The following is an 18,585-nucleotide window of genomic DNA, read 5'->3' as shown; positions in this document are numbered from 1 at the left end:
GTGACGGATGCCTCACGTGTCCATCAGCAATAACCCAACCGAGAGTTCAAGGCCTACCGACTGCCCAACAGGGGACCCAGCCGCAGCCCAGCCCTGAACCGATGCAGTTGTGGCAAGGGAGGGCCCCGTGATACGACGGAGGAGCTGAAAGAATCTCATCAGATCACCAGTCGGGCAGTCTGGCAGACCTGCCAGGAGCAGGTCTGGAGGCCACATGCTGTGACGCTGCTCCCCGTCAGGCCTGCAGCAGGAACGCTAGCCGTCTGCTGCCCTCCTGCCCTGTGTTCTATGTGGAATTTCACGAGCTCGGGTCGGGGATGCTGCTCTGGGGCCACTGTTTGGACACTTCATTTCTGCCTCAGACTGTACATCTCCATGGCCCTGGGGCCACCAGATCCAGGAGGGAGCTGAGCACCTGCAGCACCCACGCCTGATTTGCCCACACCCTGCACTGGACACACGTGGGGGTCCTCAGGGGTCTGTCCACACCCTGCACTGGACAGACGTGGGAGTCCTCAGGGGTCTGTCCACACCCTGCACTGGACACACGTGGGAGTACTCAGGGGTCTGTCCACACCCTGCACTGGACACACAGGGGTCCTCAGGGGTCTGTCCATGCGGGGGTCCTCAGGGTTCTGTCCACACCCTGCACTGGACACACGGGGGTCCTCAGGGGTCTGTCCACACCCTGCACTGGACACACGTGGGGGTCCTCAGGGGTCTGTCCACACCCTGCACTGGACACACAGGGGTCCTCAGGGGTCTGTCCACACCCTGCACTGGACACACAGGGGTCCTCAGGGGTCTGTCCATGCGGGGGTCCTCAGGGGACCTGGAGACCTGCCCTCTCAGGACTGATCCACACCCCTACCCCACAGATTTGCTTGGTGCCTCTCCTGGTTGGCTGGGTGGGGAAGGGACCAGTATCCAAGGCCTGGCCAAGGACAGCAGATCAGGCTGCCCTGGGGCATGGCAGTAAGCCCAGGAGGCTCATATTGTGGGCGGTGTTTAGGGACAAACACCGTAGCACAGTGACTGTGTGCAGGCGACGGGCTGAGCGGCCTCAGCCTCGGCACCCACACTGGCTCTGCCCTGAACTGGAGCTGCACTGTTCCGGACCAGGGTTCCTTCCCCGTGAGGGTCGCTGCCTGCCAGAGCCACGGCTGGGCAGCAGTGAGGGCTTGCAGACAGTGGTGGTGGCTCCCTGCGGGGTGCAGGCAGGGGCAGCTGTACCCCAGCACACGAGCCTGGCAAGACGCTCGTGCGCTGGGCCTCGTTTTCTGACTGTGAGATAGAATATGCCGTGTGCTGGTCTGTGTGGGGGCTGCGCACAGGCTGCCAGGTGCCCCACAGACCTGACAAGATTCTTTCCATTGTGAGTCAAGTCCCCATGCCTTTTGTTCCCTTTTAGGGTTAAAACCTCATGCCTGCCCTGCCGTGGCTGGGTCACCTGTGGGTAGCCTCTGACTTAACGCTCCCTTGAACAAAGACACACCGCGGCTGGCCAGACACAGGGCCCTTCTGGGCCGTCCCCTGGCTAACCATGTTCGAGCCATTGTATGGGTGGGCTGACGGTGGGCTGGGCCCCCTTCCTCTTCCCTGACAGCCCACAGGGGCCATCATGCCACTTGGACTGCTCCCTGCCCAGCTGCCTCAGGGCTCTGGGACGACCCTCTGAGGCCTGGCAGGTGCCTCCCAGGGCCTGTGGATGTTCGGGTCCTTCCTGTCTGGGTCAGGGGTCGAGGTGTCTGAGGGGCATGGCTCTGAGGTGAAGCTGTGCCCCTGCCCCCGCTCCAGCCTGGTGTGGGCCAGGAGAGCCCTGTGTCTGGCTCAGGGAGGGAGCGTGCAGTGGGAAGGCGAGAAAACCTGAGTGCACTAACGGGCAGCGGCGGATGCTGCAGTAAGAGGCTGAGGTTGGCAGTGGAGGCCGCGAGCGGGTCGGCTCTTACCTGACCACCTGCAAAAATGACAGGGGTGGAGGCGGGCTTTGGGCGGTAGGGAATGGTGGCACCTTTCGGTGGGGACTAGGAGAAGGGACAGGAGAGGGAGAGAGACATTAGAGAAGCCTGCTGCTAGGCCTCGGGCCGCCTTCCCACGTCCGCCCTTCTGCGCAGACCCTCCCAGCCCCAGACGTGGCCAGCGAGGGCTCCAAGGCTGCAGCAGCGCGGCAAGGGCAGCGGGGCCCAGCAGGCGGCATCCTGCATCGCGCCCCCCATTTCTTCTGTACAGGCTTCTCTCGCGTCTGCACTGTGTGCCTCCTGCTTCAACAAGCCCCCCTGCAGCCGGGCTGCGAGCGGCAGCAGTCCTTGGGCAGTGTGGCGCGTGCTCTCCGCCAGCTGGGCTGGGCCAGGGGCAGGTGGGCTCTCGTGTTGCTGCCCCTCCCTCCCTCCCTCCCAGAGCAGCCCCCAGATGGCCCATGACCACTACAATGAGCACAGCAGTGGCTTCTAGAGAGGCGTGCAGACCGCATCCTCACAGGAGTGCTCCTGAATCTGAGCCGTGTGCATAACCAGCCTCAGGAACTGATGTCCAGCACTCCAAAGACTCTGGTTGGCCTGTGGTGATGATGAGCAGAGACTGCCATCGAAGTGAAGAGAAATCCAACCTCACCATGAAACAGAGTCATTAAGAAAACTGCAGAGAAGTGAGAGGTTCCCCAGTCACGAAGAGGTCTGTTGCAACTCTCCTCGATGGTTCTGTTACCTCAGGCGGGGGCTGTCCTCGGCACTTCCTGCGGGCCCTCTCTGCCTCGTTAGAGCGGGCCGTCCTTCCGGGCCGGCTGGGGTCTTGGGGCCTCAGCTGGGCGGCAGGGCACAGTCCGTCCCCGCCAGGGCTCCTGCAGAGCCTGCGGCCTCTGGACTCACTGGGCAGGATGTCCAAGCTCCTCGCACTGGAAACCCACAGAGCAGGCGGCAGCACAGCCCTCTCTGCTGCGTGAACGGCCAAGGGGTGGGGTGGTTCGGAGAGGTCCCCAGGGAAGGCCCACCCCGTACATTTCTGAGGTCCTTATGGAATGCTTCTAATTACCTTGTGAAAATGGGGCTTCCCAAGACCGCGCCCTGCAGGCCCTTCCAGACCCCTGGCCATCACCCTGTTCCACGGTGCTCTCGGAGGCCAGCCCTTCATCCCAGGAGAAGCTCCTCTGTACTTGCCCTGAGGCCCAGCTGGCTGTGAGTAGCCCCGACCCCGTTCTTCCCAGGGAGGGCACATCCTCTGGACACAGGCAGTGTTCCCTGGGAGGGGGCAGACACATTGGACGTGTCTCACCAGGTGCGGAAAGTGCTGGGTGCGGTACGCAGCCCTGCAGGGCCACACCACCAAGTTCACCTATTGCCAGCCATCTGGTCCTCTGGTCCTACGAGGCCTCCCCTCTGGGAGAGACTTCAAACCATCTCTAGACTGATCTCCAGCTCCTCTTCATGGACAGTACCTCTGGCCATTTCTTCTGTTGAGGCTCACCCCTTCCTTCTGGCCAGTGATCTGATCTGAATCACAGGAGCAGGCAAGGGGGTCTCTGCCAGCCAGCACCACTGTCGACATCCGTGTGTGTGTGTGTGTGTGTGTGTGCGCGCGCGCGCGTGCGCCTGTGTGTGGTACATTCAGAGGGACAGTCGTGTGTGTGTGTGTGAGTGTGTGTGTGTGTCTGAGTGTGCGCCTGTGTGTGGTACATTCAGAGGGGCAGTCCTAGCATGGATCCATAGCCCAGGGGCCCTGCCTGCAGGGTGGCATCAGGAGCTTTGGAGAAGGGCACCATCGGTGCTCATCTGAGGCAGGTGCATCAGGGGCTTGGAGAAAGGCACAGTACTGGTACTCGTGTGAGGCAGGTGCATCAGGAGCTTTGGAGAAGGGCACCATCGGTGCTCGTGTGAGGCAGATTGCATCAGGAGCTTTGGAGAAGGGCACTATCGGTGCTCGTGTGAGGCAGATAACATCAGGAGCTTTGGAGAAGGGCACAGTACTGGTGCTCGTGTGAGGCAGGTGCATCAGGGGCTTTGGAGAAGGACACAGTACTGGTGCTCCTGTGAGGCAGGTGCATCAGGAGCTTTGGAGAAGGACACAGTACTGGTGCTCGTGTGAGGCAGGTGCATCAGGAGCTTTGGAGAAGGGCACAGTACTGGTGCTCGTGTGAGGCAGGTGCATCAGGAGCTTTGGAGAAGGGCACAGTACTGGTGCTCGTGTGAGGCAGATCACATCAGAAGCTTTGGAGAAGGGCACTATGGGTGCTTGTGTGAGGCAGGTACATCAGGAGCTTTGGAGAAGGGCACAGTACTGGTGCTCGTGTGAGGCAGATTGCATCAGGAGCTTTGGAGAAGGGCACAGTACTGGTGCTCGTGTGAGGCAGGTGCATCAGGAGCTCTGGAGAAGGGCACAGTACTGGTGCTCGTGTGAGGCAGGTGCATCAGGAGCTTTGGAGAAGGGCACAGTACTGGTGCTCGTGTGAGGCAGGTACATCAGGAGCTTTGGAGAAGGGCACAGTACTGGTGCTCGTGTGAGGCAGGTGCATCAGGAGCTCTGGAGAAGGGCACAGTACTGGTGCTCGTGTGAGGCAGATCGCATCAGGAGCTTTGGAGAAGGGCACAGTACTGGTGCTCGTGTGAGGCAGATCGCATCAGGAGCTTTGGAGAAGGGCACAGTACTGGTGCTCGTGTGAGGCAGGTGCATCAGGAGCTTTGGAGAAGGGCACAGTACCGGTGCTCATGTGAGGCAGATTGCATCAGGAGCTTTGGAGAAGGGCACAGTACTGGTGCTTGTGTGAGGCAGGTGCATCAGGAGCTTTGGAGAAGGGCACAGTACTGGTGCTCGTGTGAGGCAGGTGCATCAGGGGCTTTGGAGAAGGGCACACACAGCTCCTGATGTTGCTTGAATTTTGCTTCCTTTGGGTGTTGACTAGATTAAGTGTGCAGGTCTGGACTCTCTGTGCCTGTGTGATGATGCTTCCCTGGCCTGTTTCCTCTCTCTGTTCATCTCTGGTTTCACACTGGGCATTTTCCCGGGTCTGTCCGGAGTCCCATCTGGTACGTCAGCGGCAGTTCTTGGTTCTAGTTTGCATGCTACCCGCAGAGCAGGAGGCTCTGCTGCACAAGGGTGGCACCCTTGGCCTGCACTGCTCCTGCCTAGGGCAGGTGCTGGGGGCCCAGTGCCAGGGCAGCACCAGAGCTTCTCGCTGAGCTCTAGCGGAGGAGAAGCCCGTCCTCCTTCACTCTCCCTCCCGACAGTGGTCCCAGGCCGGCCTGACCCTGACAGCAGCAGCTCTGCCCAAGTGCCTGCTCACCCGACGGCGGCCCTGACGCCCAGCCCCCACCTGGCCACGACCACCCCCGTGAACCCTGGGGACCGGTGAGGCACTGGAGCCCTGGCCAACGCTTGCAGCGAACCCAGTGCCAAGCGAGAGGCAAGCTGGCGCCTGCTGGGCGGCTGTACCTCCAGCATGACCACACAGATCTGCTTGACGCACTGGATGATGGCGTCCGGCGTCCCTGAGATGGTCACTGCCCGCTCTGTGGAGTTGGGCAGCATGTCCCCAGCTACCTGGACCTGGGCACCTGTGGACTGAAGAAAACGACGTTGGAAGAGGGCAGGAGAGAGCGGGTAGCAGTGTACACAGGACAGGAGACCCAGGATGAGTCCAGGGCAGTCTGCACACAGTAGCCTTCACTGAAACGGGGCGTTGCTGGTCAGACCCCGCGCCCCGCCCAATGACGCCTCTCCTCCACGCCTGCTTCTGCGCACTGCTCAGGGCCCACCCACGGGTACGCTGGCCAGGGAGCCCCACCCTCCAAGACAGGAATTCTGCTTCCTCTGCGGAGTTCTGGGCCACAGGGGAAGATGGGAGGAAATTATGAGGCGGAGGCTGTCCTCTGGGTAAGGGAGGGCTTGGTGCCCCTGAAGTCAGGCTTTGTGGAGGTCAAGCTTCCTCCTGCGGCAGGGCGGGAGTAGGTGCCCTCCCGGGGGGCCTGCCTGCCGAGGGGCGCCCCCGTGGAGCAGGGATGAGTCTGGGTGCAGCCTTGAGCTGCAGAACTAGGGAGCTCTAACCTGCTCATCTCAAGAACACCTCTTCATGGCCGCTCCTGCCCCAGCAGGACCGCACCCCACACTGGCCACCGTGTTGGCTTCCCTATTGTTTGCCCACTGGACTGTTTGTCCCCGGCTTCAGGGCAGGAATCTGTGGTGCCCCGTGCCAGGACTTGTGGACTCCCCAGGGAGCAGGCAGCACGGTGACTAGGCTGCCGTGCTGCCAGGACGGCCTTCCTCCCACCCTGGGTGGGGAAGGTCTTGGTACCTCCCTGATCTCCTTGATCTTGGAGCCGCCTTTGCCGATCAGGGACCCGCACTGGCTGGCGGGGACCACCAGCCTCAGCGTCACCGGGGGCTTGCTAGTGGCAGGGCTGTTGCTCATGGAGTTAATGATGTCCTAGGGAAGGAAAGACAAGCATGCTGGCCCTGTGGCGGTGGGCACCTGTTTCAGGCGCCCCTGCTTGCACCTGCACTGCTGGGCACTCAGAGGCCATGGCAGAGCCTGCAGAGGACGGGCCCGGTCGTCACCGCGCCTCACAGCTAGGTTGGGCTCGGAGGCACGAGGACATGCCAGCAGACCAGACAGAAGGGGGATCCCGTGCGGGCCACACACCAGACACGCAAGGCTGCGTGGTCAGGAGTCATGGGGCAGCGCTGCCTGCTTGCTTGTATCCATGGTGGACACATGCTCTGCCCTTTGCCCAGCTGGTGGCTTTTGTGGCTGCTGTGTGCTGTGCTGCGCGACTTGAAGTGTTGCCTGTCATGAGAAGGGTCATGGGGTCAACCATAGATGACAGTCTGTGCTGAGAGCCCAGAGCACTGGCTGTCCTCCTGCACAGGCGTGGCTGGGGGTTCCAGGGAAGGCTGAGGAAGATGTTCTCCTCTCAGGTACTTGACCCAAACAGGCCCACCTGCTGGGGTGGCTGTGTTGGAGGTACGCCAGCATGGCGTTCCCATTTCTCTGGCCAGCTCCTAGGGGCCACCTAACTCTCCCCTTCCTGGAAATCTCAGCCTGAACTATCCTACCTCAGTCCTGATCCTCATGCCGCTTTCTAATGTGTCCTCCCCATCGAGCATGACTAGGATCTCCAACGGCCACCCTGGCCTTTCCAAGAGGTACCTTATAAAAAAGAAAGGGAATAAGACTTCAGGTCCATTGGGTGCCAATTTTTGATTGATCTGAAGTCTCCAAATGAGATTCTTGTTTAAAAGCTGCTTCACTGCAAGTGTCTTTGGCTAATGTGGGAAGCCCGACAGGCTTCAGCGCCAGCACTGCCCTGGTCCGGGGGCCTGTTGCCTTGGGTATGACTGGCTGTCTGTAGTTGATTTACAGTGCAAATCAGGCACAGAAAGATGGGCTAGGGATTCAACTCCGAGGTACAGTGCTTATCTAGCAGGTGGGAGGCCCTGGGTTTAATCTAGTTAAAAAAATTTGAACACCTGGAATTCTTCCACAAAGGAGAGAGTCTGAAGGGACGGCATGGATGGTACAGTTGCTGAAGGGATTAGGAGCAGTGAGAAGCCCGGTGGGTCTTACTGGAATAGGAAAATACATGCATGATTCTCAGAACCAGGAAGGTCTCACCCGTGGCCGACTGAGAGACCGACAAATGAAAGTCTGTCTTGAAGACTGCGCAGGGTTGTCTTTCAGGGTGAGGGCACCAGCATGCCCCACCCACTGGGACTACGTAAGCCTCAGAGCCACGCAGAGGCCACGACAGCGGGCCCACTGGGACTACGTAAGCCTCAGAGCCACGCAGAGGCCACGACAGCGGGCCCACTGGGACTACGTAAGCCTCAGAGCCACGCAGAGGCCACGACAGCGGGCCCGAGGGGGCCTTGCTAGCCAGTCTTGTTGCCATCTGGCGTTCTGAAGGCAGGCAGGATGCAAGAACTGTGGAGTGTGTGCCAAGACTTTGAAGGAAAGCCTGGGAAGCTGGGCAGCGTGAGACAGGCCCAGGTGCCGCGTGAGCAGCCTGATGGGGCGCCCGCCGCTCAAGCCAAGGACACACTAATGCCACGACGGTGACTTCGGGAGTTCACGGAAGCTTCAGGCAGCATGGAAGCCAGCCCGGGAGAGCGACCATGTGGCTGCAGCTGTGAAGCCATCCCGAGGCAGCCTGACGCAGGACACGGAGCCACAGGAAGTCCCGCTGGTCCCCTGTGTCTGCTCTGGCGTGGGTCCAGTCCCTCCATGCCAATCCTGTCCCTTTTTTTCAGAATGGGTCACTGCATAGAGCTTGCACTTTTATTTTTGCAGCTTTTTAGCAATTTGTCTTGAGTCTCCAGGGAAGCTCTGGACTTGAACTTTGGACACATACTGGCACAGGTAAGTCTTCTGGCGGAGTGCTTAGTTTCCTCTGGAGTAACCTCTGAGCCTCGTGTGTTACAGGTTCGGCCCCTGGCTTGGAACTCTTGGGAGGGGTAAAAACCGGATGTGGAGCACAGGGGAGATTCCAGGCCAAAGCGGATCACAGGCACGAGGAGAATGGTTCTGCACGCCAACAAGCTCACCCCATGTGTGCAGCCCAGCCCCAGCAGAGGTGTGAAAACAACGATTCTGCCCAGCTGTAGACTGAACTGCGGAAACTGAGCCAAACCAAACCTTTCCCTATATAAATTATTTGCCAATTGATTGACAAATAAGTTATTTCTATTTGTTACTCTATTTGTTACAGTGACAGGATGCTGGCCAACACATCATTCCCACCCCCTGCCCTTTTTGGGGGTATGGTGTTTGCTGGCAAGGGCTCTGCCATTGGAGCACCTCCTAGCCTTTCTTCTTTAGATGATTATTTCTAGGTGGTCCTGTGGTACCTGCCCAGGGCCAGTACGTGACTGGGATCCTCCTACCTATGCCTCCCACAGTTGAGATCTCAGCTACTTTGTTTAGTGAAATGGGTTCTTTTGAGCTTTTGTCTAGGCCTGCTTCAAACCACAATCCTTCCTGGGCTCTGTCCTTCTTCCCCAGTAGCTGGGGTTACAGGTGTGAGCGGCTGTACCTGGTGTGTCTGATTTTGTCAGCTGGGACAGTAGGGAATTAGAGTGCTTCCACTCACATCTGACGGGGGCAGCAGACCGCCGTCAACCTCAACCTGACGACCTGCCTTTCCTCTTACAGTCTATAGACCAGGGATTCCCATGCAGCTCAATAACCTGCAGGCAGCAGTGGAGGGGACGAATGCAAGCTGTGGTAATGTGGGAGGGCTAGCTGGGTGCTGGTGGCACGGGCAGGGCTCGAGTCTGGGCAGCCAGGGCCTGGTGGGGGTATGTCCTGAGGCTAGGTCCGGCGCATCATCTGAGGAAGCACGTGGGAAGTGGACTTCTCCCACACGCACACATCAGGCGCGGCTGGCCTTAGGAGGAGGAAGGTGGGCAGGAGCACAGGAGGTGCCTCCCTGGCCAGCAGTGTCCTGTGAGGGCCAGACCTGCCACCCCGTCCCGGCAGAGGGAACTCACCTCCTCAAACTTGTACGCTATCATGGCGAAGGCCTTGAAGATGGCGTCCGTTGGCCCTGTGATGGTCACAATTCTCTCTGGGCAGTTTCCCTCTGAGATGTTGATCCTGGCTCCACTCTAGGGTGAGAGGAAGTAAATGTGTCTGGCAACAAATAACAGACTCCAGACAGTACAGGCCCGGCTCTCCAGACAGGACCCACTGCAGACATAGGCAAGTAGAATTCTTTTCCAGCAGTCTGAGTGCTCCCCAGGGGAGTCTGCACCCCGCGCACATGCTGCAGTCAGGGGGAACACCACTCCCGCCCATGTGGGCAAGGCCCTGCCGTCCCTGCCCAGATGGACACGCGCCGGGCCCCGAGACCCTCCTGGCCTTGGCATCCTGGCGTAGGTGGGATGGTGCCCACAGCAAGTCACACGCACCTCCTCACGCATCTTCTTCACTGTCTCCCCTTTCTGGAATGGAGACGCAGATGAGAAGAGTCACTGACGGCCCGACAGAGGGCGCACGGCCGGGCATGGCGCGGGGCTGGGGATTGCTGCTGTTCTGCGGGCTTGGTGGACGGTGCAGCCAGGGTGATGGGCACTGTCCACCCAGCCTGCCCCCGTGAGTGTCAGCCTGCCTGCGCCACGAGTGAGGCCTCATCTCCCACATCCCCAAGACTTTACGATGAGAAACACGAGTTCTGGGAAGGTGGGAGCCTGCTGGCCAGCCAGGCAGGCTCCCGCCACAGCATCACCGGGGGCCCCGGGAAGGCCCAGCAGGGCTGCGCACGGTCTCCAAAGACAAAGGGCAAGAAAGGGATGAGCCGTGAGGCTCCTCGGTACTCTGCGTACCATGCAGAGAAGGCAGCACGCAGGGTCTGTGTGCCTGGCCCTCTGCACCAACTCCATTGCCTGAGGGAGGCTTCCTCGTGGCCTTCAGCCCCGCTTAGAATGGAGATATAAGATGGCTGTACTATTGTTAGGGAGATTGTTCTGATGAGGGCTGCTGCATAGTACAAGCAAAGTAACTTTCTAGGGTCACAAGCCTCCGAGCCCTACAGACCACCAATGTGGCGGGCAGTGGTGGCTGCTGAGGTGGCTCAAGGGAAGTGTCTGCCCCCAAGGCTCACACACAGCCAGGAGTCTGCTTCAAGGTAGTGCATCTGGAAGCAGGAGGGGTTGGTAATGGGCTTCCGGGCAGCACTCCGGCCAGGGACACCCAGAAGCAGGGGCCATCCCCTCAGAGATCCCAAGAGGAGCAGAGCACAGGCAATAATTACCTTCCCAATGATGCTTCCAACTTCCTGTGGGGAAACAAAGCCACAGAAAGAGAATGTCATACAGCAGAAGAAAACACAGTTTGGGGTCAGATGCTGCCATCTACCTTCTTAACATGAGAGGAATATTTATCTTTTGTGGTGCCGGATGGAACCAGAACTACAGGCATGCTAGACAGTCCCTCAATCACCAAACCACACTCCACCCAGGCCCAAGGGGAACTGGGCACCACTAACAGGTGATGCATACTTTTAATCTCAGTGACTCAGGAGGGAGAGATTGGGAGAATTGTGGTTTGAGTTATAAAACCCCATCTCAGCCAATAATCCAGGCATGAGGGTATGTTTCTAATCTCAGCTATGCAGGAAGAACAGGCAGGAATTCATTGTCTTAGGCTGGCCTTAGACACAAAACCTGAGACCCTATCTGAAAAATAAAGCACAAATAGAATAGGAGTGTGGCACAAATGGCAGAAGATCTAACTAGCAAGCATTAGACCCTGAGTTCAAACCCCATTACTGCAAGAGAAGGAGAGGGAGAAGATGAAGGGGAGGGAGAGGGGAAGAAGAGGGCGGGGAAGGGGAAGGGGAGGAGAGGGGGTTCATTTCAGGCTAGCTTGTACGTTTCCTCCGTGCCATCGGGCTAAGGCTGCCTGACAAAGTGCTGGAGGATAGGACGCAGGAAGCCAGCTGCTTTTCAGACAGACACCACAAGGAAATCCTGAGATAAACACCCCCTCCCTGCTGAGACCCACCAGGACGCCACACTGCCTTTGCTGTGGCTTGTTTCGCGTGGACATTCCTAGTGTCCACAGCTGTGCCCAGGTGTCTGCAGGGTAGGCACTCTGGCAGGGTCAGTGGAGACAGCACCGCCCTGCCTGCTGGACAGTCCACATCAGGGCCAGCTCCACGTATCACTTGAGACAGGACTAGCCTCGCCCCCAGCCGTCCAGCTCCGTGTCTTTTAAATCTGCCGTTTTCCCTCAACACAGCCATGCTCTAAGCAAGCCTGCACTGCTGCAGGGCTGTGCACAGGACGAAGCACAGCACACCAGGGGCTGGCGCTCCTCCAAGGGGTCTGGATGTGCACCTCGGCAGGAGGGCCTGTGCTCTGGGGTGGGTGTCAGCACTGCTGTTCTAGGCTGGATTCCCCAGCAGGGGCTTTGTGGGAACTGTGGGGGCCGTGTTTCTCAGGCGCAGAGGGAGCAGGCATCAGGATGAGGCCCCACTAGGCAGTCTGTAAGACACGAACACTAGTGCTCAGGGACAGGCAGTGTGCCATCTACGTAGGAGATGAACACTAGTGCTCAGGGACAGGAGTGTGCCATCTATGTAGGAGATGTACACTAGTGCTCAGGGACAGGAGTGTGCCATCTATGTAGGAGATGTACACTAGTGCTCAGGGACAGGCAGGGGATTGGCTGCTCAATCATGTGGTTCTAGGGAAGTGTCATTTGTGTGTACTTTCAATGGCTGTGTAAGTTTGAAGTAAAGGTTTCTGTCAGTACTGAAGTTTGCATTCAAGTCCTTATGGTTGCTAGGCAAGAACTCTATTTCCCGCAGTCCAGTCCCCTCAGACAGCCCAGTCCCCCCAGACAGTCCAGTCCCCCCAGACAGTCCAATCCCTCAGACAGTCCAGTCCCTCAGACAGTCCAGTCCCCCCAGACAGTCCAGTCCCTCAGACAGTCCAGTCCCCTCAGACAGTCCAGTCCCCCCAGACAGTCCAGTCCCCCAGACAGTCCAGTCCCCCAGACAGTCCAGTCCCCCAGACAGTCCAGTCCCCCAGACAGTCCAGTCCCCCAGACAGTCCAGTCCCTCAGTCCAGTCCCCCAGACAGTCCAGTCCCTCAGTCCAGTCCCTCAGACAGTCCAGTCCCTCAGACAGTCCAGTCCCTCAGACAGCCCAGTCCCTCAGACAGCCCAGTCCCTCAGACAGTCCAGTCCCCCCAGACAGTCCAGTCCCTCAGACAGTCCAGTCCCTCAGACAGTCCAGTCCCCTCAGACAGTCCAGTCCCTCAGACAGTCCAGTCCCCCAGACAGTCCAGTCCCTCAGACAGTCCAGTCCCTCAGACAGCCCAGTCCCCTCAGACAGTCCAGTCCCTCAGACAGTCCAGTCCCTCAGACAGTCCAGTCCCCCCAGACAGTCCAGTCCCCCAGACAGTCCAGTCCCTCAGACAGTCCAGTCCCTCAGACAGTCCAGTCCCCCCAGACAGTCCAGTCCCTCAGACAGTCCAGTCCCCCCAGACAGCCCAGTCCCTCAGACAGTCCAGTCCCCCCAGACAGTCCAGTCCCTCAGACAGTCCAGTCCCCTCAGACAGTCCAGTCCCTCAGACAGTCCAGTCCCTCAGACAGTCCAGTCCCCCAGACAGTCCAGTCCCTCAGACAGTCCAGTCCCTCAGACAGTCCAGTCCCCCAGACAGTCCAGTCCCTCAGACAGTCCAGTCCCTCAGACAGTCCAGTCCCCCCAGACAGTCCAGTCCCTCAGACAGTCCAGTCCCCTCAGACAGTCCAGTCCCTCAGACAGTCCAGTCCCCCCAGACAGTCCAGTCCCTCAGACAGTCCAGTCCCCCCAGACAGTCCAGTCCCCCAGACAGTCCAGTCCCTCAGACAGTCCAGTCCCCCCAGACAGTCCAGTCCCTCAGACAGTCCAGTCCCCTCAGACAGTCCAGTCCCTCAGACAGTCCAGTCCCCCCAGACAGTCCAGTCCCTCAGACAGTCCAGTCCCTCAGACAGTCCAGTCCCCCAGACAGTCCAGTCCCTCAGACAGTCCAGTCCCCCAGACAGTCCAGTCCCTCAGACAGTCCAGTCCCCTCAGACAGTCCAGTCCCCTCAGATAGCCCAGTCCCCCAGACAGTCCAGTCCCTCAGACAGTCCAGTCCCTCAGACAGTCCAGTCCCCACTAGATAACCCAGTCCCTGCCGTAGGTGTGCCATCTACCTTTCCAGTCCCCCCACAGCTCAGCCCCTCAGACAGTACAGGCCCCGCCGTGGGTTGCATCTACCTTTCCATGCATCAACAGACGGATGGTAAGGGTGACATTCAGGCCACCTTCTGAGACCTTCGACTCCATCTTTCTCCCAAAATGCAGCTGAGGGTGGTGGTTTAAGGTGCCGAGGGTGCTGTGAGGAAGGACGGATGGAACCCAGATGGCGTCCCCTGGAACCAGAAAGCACAGCTGTGACCACTGGGGACATCCATGGCTTCGGGGGGACGTCCGTGACACGGGGGACATCCGTGGCTTCGGGGGACATCCGTGACCACTGGGGACGTCCATGGCTTCGGGGGACGTCCATGGCCACTGGGGATGTCCGTGACCACTGGGGATGTCTGTGACTACTGGGGATGTCCATGGCCACTGGGGATGTCTGTGACTACTGGGGATGTCCATGGCCACTGGGGATGTCCATGGCCACTGGGGATGTCTGTGACCACTGGGGATGTCCAGGACCACTGGGGATGTCCGTGACCACTGGGGGCGTCCGTGGCTTCGGGGGACGTCCGTGACCACTGGGGATGTCCATGGCCACTGGGGATGTCCGTGACCACTGGGGATGTCTGTGGCCACTGGGGATGTCCAGGACCATTGAGGGATGTCCGTGACCACTGGGGATGTCCAGGACCACTGGGAGATGTTCGTGGCAATGGGGGGGGACGCCTGTGGCCACTGAGGAACATCCATGGCCACTGGAGAATGTCTGTGGGCCTGAAAGTCCCTCCTGGCCTGCGGTGGAGAGGACACACTGCTGTCACTGCCACAGATGGAAGGTGTCACCTGGGGAATGCCTAGTGTGCAGGGGCGGGGGAGGAGAGAGTAGGGATAAGCCCACCAGGGCTGGGTCCCAGCCTCCAACGGTTCTGAGGCTGATCAGCCACATGACTTGGGGCAGGGCAGGCAAGCCCTCTGACCTACGTGTCCTCCTCTATACGGAGGGCCAAGGAGGCACCAGCGCCCGCTCCCTCGGCCTGGAAGCCTGGCTTTTCTCGTGGTGCCAGTGCTCCCCTTTTTCTGTCATAGGGCTTCAGTTTCCTGTGGAACTGGCTTTGTCCTCACCAGCCAGGAAGATCCCACTTGTGTCTCTTGTGCCAACATCAACAGTCCTTGGAAGCTTTCTTTCCCTAGTCTAGACTCGCTACTGGACTGTTAAAACTCTACCTCAATCAAAGTCCCAGTGCCATCTGTGTCCTTTGCGTGTTGTCATTAAAGACAAAGACAGGTTACAGGCAGTGACAGGGAAGTGCTCACGGAAGAGTGACAGGATGATGGCTCCCCTCTCTGGTGAGTGACCGGTACTGCTGGACCCCAGCGCCGAGTGAGTGACCGGTACTGCTGGACCCCAGTGCTGAGTTAGTGACCAGTACTGCTGGACCCCAGCGCTGAGTGAGTGACCGGTACTGCTGGACCCCAGTGCTGAGTGAGTGACCGGTACTGCTGGACCCCAGCGCTGAGTGAGTGACCGGTACTGCTGGACCCCAGTGCTGAGTGAGTGACCGGTACTGCTGGACCCCAGCGCTGAGTGACTGTACTGCTGGACCCCAGCCCCGAGTGAGTGACCGGTACTGCTGGACCCCAGCGCTGAGTGACCGGTACTGCTGGACCCCAGCGCTGAGTGAGTGACCGGTACTGCTGGACCCCAGCGCTGAGTGACTGTACTGCTGGACCCCAGCGCTGAGTGACCAGTACTGCTGGACCCCAGTGCTGTGTGACTGGTACTGCTGGACCCCAGTGCTGTGTGAGTGACTGGTACTGCTGGACCCCAGCGCTGAGTGACCGGTACTGCTGGACCCCAGTGCTGTGTGAGTGACCGGTACTGCTGGACCCCAGCGCCGAGTGAGTGACCGGTACTGCTGGACCCCAGCGCTGAGTGACTGGTACTGCTGGACCCCAGCGCTGAGTGAGTGACTGTACTGCTGGACCCCAGCGCTGAGTGACTGTACTGCTGGACCCCAGCGCTGAGTGACTGGTACTGCTGGACCCCAGCGCTGAGTGACCGGTACTGCTGGACCCCAGCGCTGAGTGAGTGACCAGTACTGCTGGACCCCAGCTCTGAGTGAGTGACCGGTACTGCTGGACCCCAGCGCTGAGTGAGTGACCGGTACTGCTGGACCCCAGCGCTGAGTGACTGTACTGCTGGACCCCAGCGCTGAGTGACTGTACTGCTGGACCCCAGCGCTGAGTGACTGTACTGCTGGACCCCAGCGCCGAGTGAGTGACCGGTACTGCTGGACCCCAGCGCTGAGTGACTGTACTGCTGGACCCCAGCGCTGAGATTCCCATGTACACCAACTGTGCCCTCTCAGGGAACAGCTTGTAGGAGTGAGTATAGCTCACCCCAACCAGAACGGTGCCAACCCACTGTCTGGCCATACCCCAGTTCAGGCTGCAGGAAGGGTGGAGCGGATGGGCAGAGAAGACCAGGGAGAGTGGGCAGAGGAGGAAGTGGCACTTACAAGGAATCTAGACGCAGAGGGCAAGAGGTGCTCGTGCCTGGGAGATGTCCTAGGGCTGCCAGACTTGGGAGAAGGCGGGGGGCTCACGAGACCCCAGACCCTGGTCCAGGGGTCTGGGAGCAGTGTGGGCTTGGTAGCTCTCTGGAAGGTGAGAGGCCTGAGCGGCCAGTGTGTGGTGCTGGTTTGGGGCTGCAAGCTTCCACAGCAGGAAAGAGGGGAAACTGGACGGGGCAGAGGATGGGGCATGAGCGTGGAAGCGACGCTGGGCCCTGGAGCCCAGCCGGTCAGGTTCCAGGGGTAGCGGGCTGCGTGGGGAGAGAGCCACTGGTGTAGGGTAGGGCAGATGTTAGGCCCCGGATGGGGCCTAGAGACCCATGGGGCGAAGAAGCTGACATGCCTTGCATGCTCATCCAGGAGCATACCTGCGAGATGAGTAGGGTCACTGGGAAGATGGAGGGAAGAAGTGTAGTGTCCTGGGACGAGCCGAGGATTCCCCTGCGAGTCCCTCCTACACAGCCCCACAGTTAGACTTGCCTGTGGGCAAGCATTACCCACACACAGCTGCCGCAGGGGTCCCTCAGGAACGGTCCTGTGATGCCACATCACCCATCCACACACACCCTCGATCTAGCCTGGACAGAGGATCACTCAAGCTACAACACACCAGGAAGGACAATGGGTTAAAAGTTGGGGCAACTTCTTTTTCTTCAACAAAATATCTCTGCTAAAAATACACAAAAAGGGAAAATGCAAAATCAAGCACAGAGCAGCATATCCCGGTTGCTGTGAGGGGTGTGTGGGAGGCCTCTGGAGGCCTCGGGACCACCCCACATTGACAAAACTCAACGGCCTCACAGATGCTTCCTCGGCAGACTACACCGTTAGTGTCGAGCATCACTCACAGTGAACAAAACTTTCACACAGCACCTAATAAGGATTTTACACAGCACAGAGTTTTAACACCCAATCTTGCCATTAATGCTCTGTGTCTTTCTGGTACAATACCAGCAACATCTGTCTACTGACATTTAAAATAAGAAACTCACTGGCTGCGGGTTTTTTGTTTTTAACTTCTAGTATTTAGTTGAACAAGGTTAACTTTAGTATAGTAAGGTCCAAGTGGAGCAACAGAAAAAAAAGAGCCATTTCCTGCTGCCCTGGAAGGAAACAGTTCACGACTCTTCACTGGTTCTATTTTACGTGCTAACCAGCTCCAGGTGGCTGTGGCCTGCCCTGTGGAAAAGCATAGGCAGAGACTAGAAAGTTCTGCTGGCAGCACTAGGCTGAGCCTCCAGAGGGTGTCAGGGAGAAGGGTCTTGGAAGGAGAATGGGGTCTGGCCCATGAGATTGATATGGCATCAAATACGGGTCTGCACCGATAATTCTGGAAAAGCTCTTCTCACTGCTCTGCTAAGACTGGTTTGTCAGCCCCATGAACGGCCACGCCGTGGCCAGTCTGGCGCTCGGCGCCTCCTTTTTAATTAAAGGCCTCGCCCTGCCAGGAGGACAGCAGGGCCCTGTGGCTGTTTGTTACATAAATGTTTCCAGCCCAGGGAGGAGAAAGTGGGTCAGCGCCTGCCCCCGGTGCTTCCGGCTCTGTGCTGTCAGTAGCAATCAGTCGCACAGGCCAGTGCCTTTCTGCATCAGAGGGAGAAGGGGGAAGCACACAGCTCTGGGCGTCTGGGTGTGTGTGGCTCTCCTGTGGCACTGGCCTGGTTGCTGGGGACTAAGGATGTGGTCTTGAAGAACCCACCTTTCTCTAGCTGCAGCTCGAGAGCCACAGTCCCCTTAGCTGTGGGGTGAGCAAGCTCCCAGTTTGTCCTCTGCTGTCCTTGGCAGGCATGGTGACCCCCAGAACCCCAGGCCTTGTCTCAGACCACAGGGACACGTCTCCCGCAGCTGTGCGGCTACTGGAGCAGACAGACCAAAGTGCTTGTCAAAAGGGGCTCTGTGGGCAGCAGGACACTCCTGCCTTCCGAGGCTGTCCATCGCGGTCTGGGTAGTGTCTGCCACCCAGCTGCTCAGGTCCTTCACGCCACACCGTCTACCAACAAGCCTTACACTAGCTTGTGATGTGGAAGCAAATCTGGGCCTCTTCATAGCCTGCTCGCACGGGCAGCGGGAGGCAGCAGGCTCCCCAGCCAGCATACCACCCTGCCTTCCATCAGGACCCCCTGCTCTCGCAGAGTCTGCCCTAAGGCCACGCCGCAGGCTCAGCTCCTGGGTGCCCCGAGGAGGCGCGTCCCCAAGCCGCAGGCCTTCTTCCCGGGCCTTGCCGCAGGTCTCTATGCTGCTATCCCTCTTCCCACAGCACAGGCTGGGGGCTCTGTCTCTCATCACCCAGATCTGCCACCATTGGCATACACAGCAGTCCTGGAGCACAGCCCCAGGCTAGAGATATTCAC

At 59.1% G+C, this 18,585-nt stretch overlaps 1 protein-coding gene across 15 annotated transcripts in view; it reads right to left on the bottom strand.

The window, feature by feature from the left end:
- Window positions 1-18,585, bottom strand: part of Pcbp3 (poly(rC) binding protein 3) — a 170,364-nt gene that overhangs the window by 27,210 nt on the left and 124,569 nt on the right. For 9 of the 15 annotated variants that reach the window (XM_070030860.1, XM_070030867.1, XM_070030858.1 and 6 more), the window contains 7 exons: window positions 13,734-13,888; window positions 10,737-10,760; window positions 9,895-9,927; window positions 9,475-9,591; window positions 6,281-6,412; window positions 5,422-5,550; window positions 1,881-2,024 (listed from right to left, as the gene is read on the bottom strand). In XM_070030860.1, coding sequence (XP_069886961.1) covers window positions 1,881-2,024; window positions 5,422-5,550; window positions 6,281-6,412; window positions 9,475-9,591; window positions 9,895-9,927; window positions 10,737-10,760; window positions 13,734-13,888 — 734 coding nt within the window. The remainder of the gene's footprint in view (window positions 1-1,880; window positions 2,025-5,421; window positions 5,551-6,280; window positions 6,413-9,474; window positions 9,592-9,894; window positions 9,928-10,736; window positions 10,761-13,733; window positions 13,889-18,585) is intronic. The other 6 variants (XM_070030865.1, XM_070030868.1, XM_070030866.1 and 3 more) reach the window with 2 other exon arrangements.

Source organism: Dipodomys merriami, unplaced genomic scaffold, assembly GCF_024711535.1.
Source record: "Dipodomys merriami isolate MVZ:Mamm:240054 unplaced genomic scaffold, mDipMer1.0.p SCAF_2, whole genome shotgun sequence".
In the NCBI taxonomy this organism is placed as follows: Eukaryota; Metazoa; Chordata; class Mammalia; order Rodentia; family Heteromyidae; genus Dipodomys; species Dipodomys merriami.
This window is presented reverse-complemented; position numbering and strand designations above follow the sequence as displayed.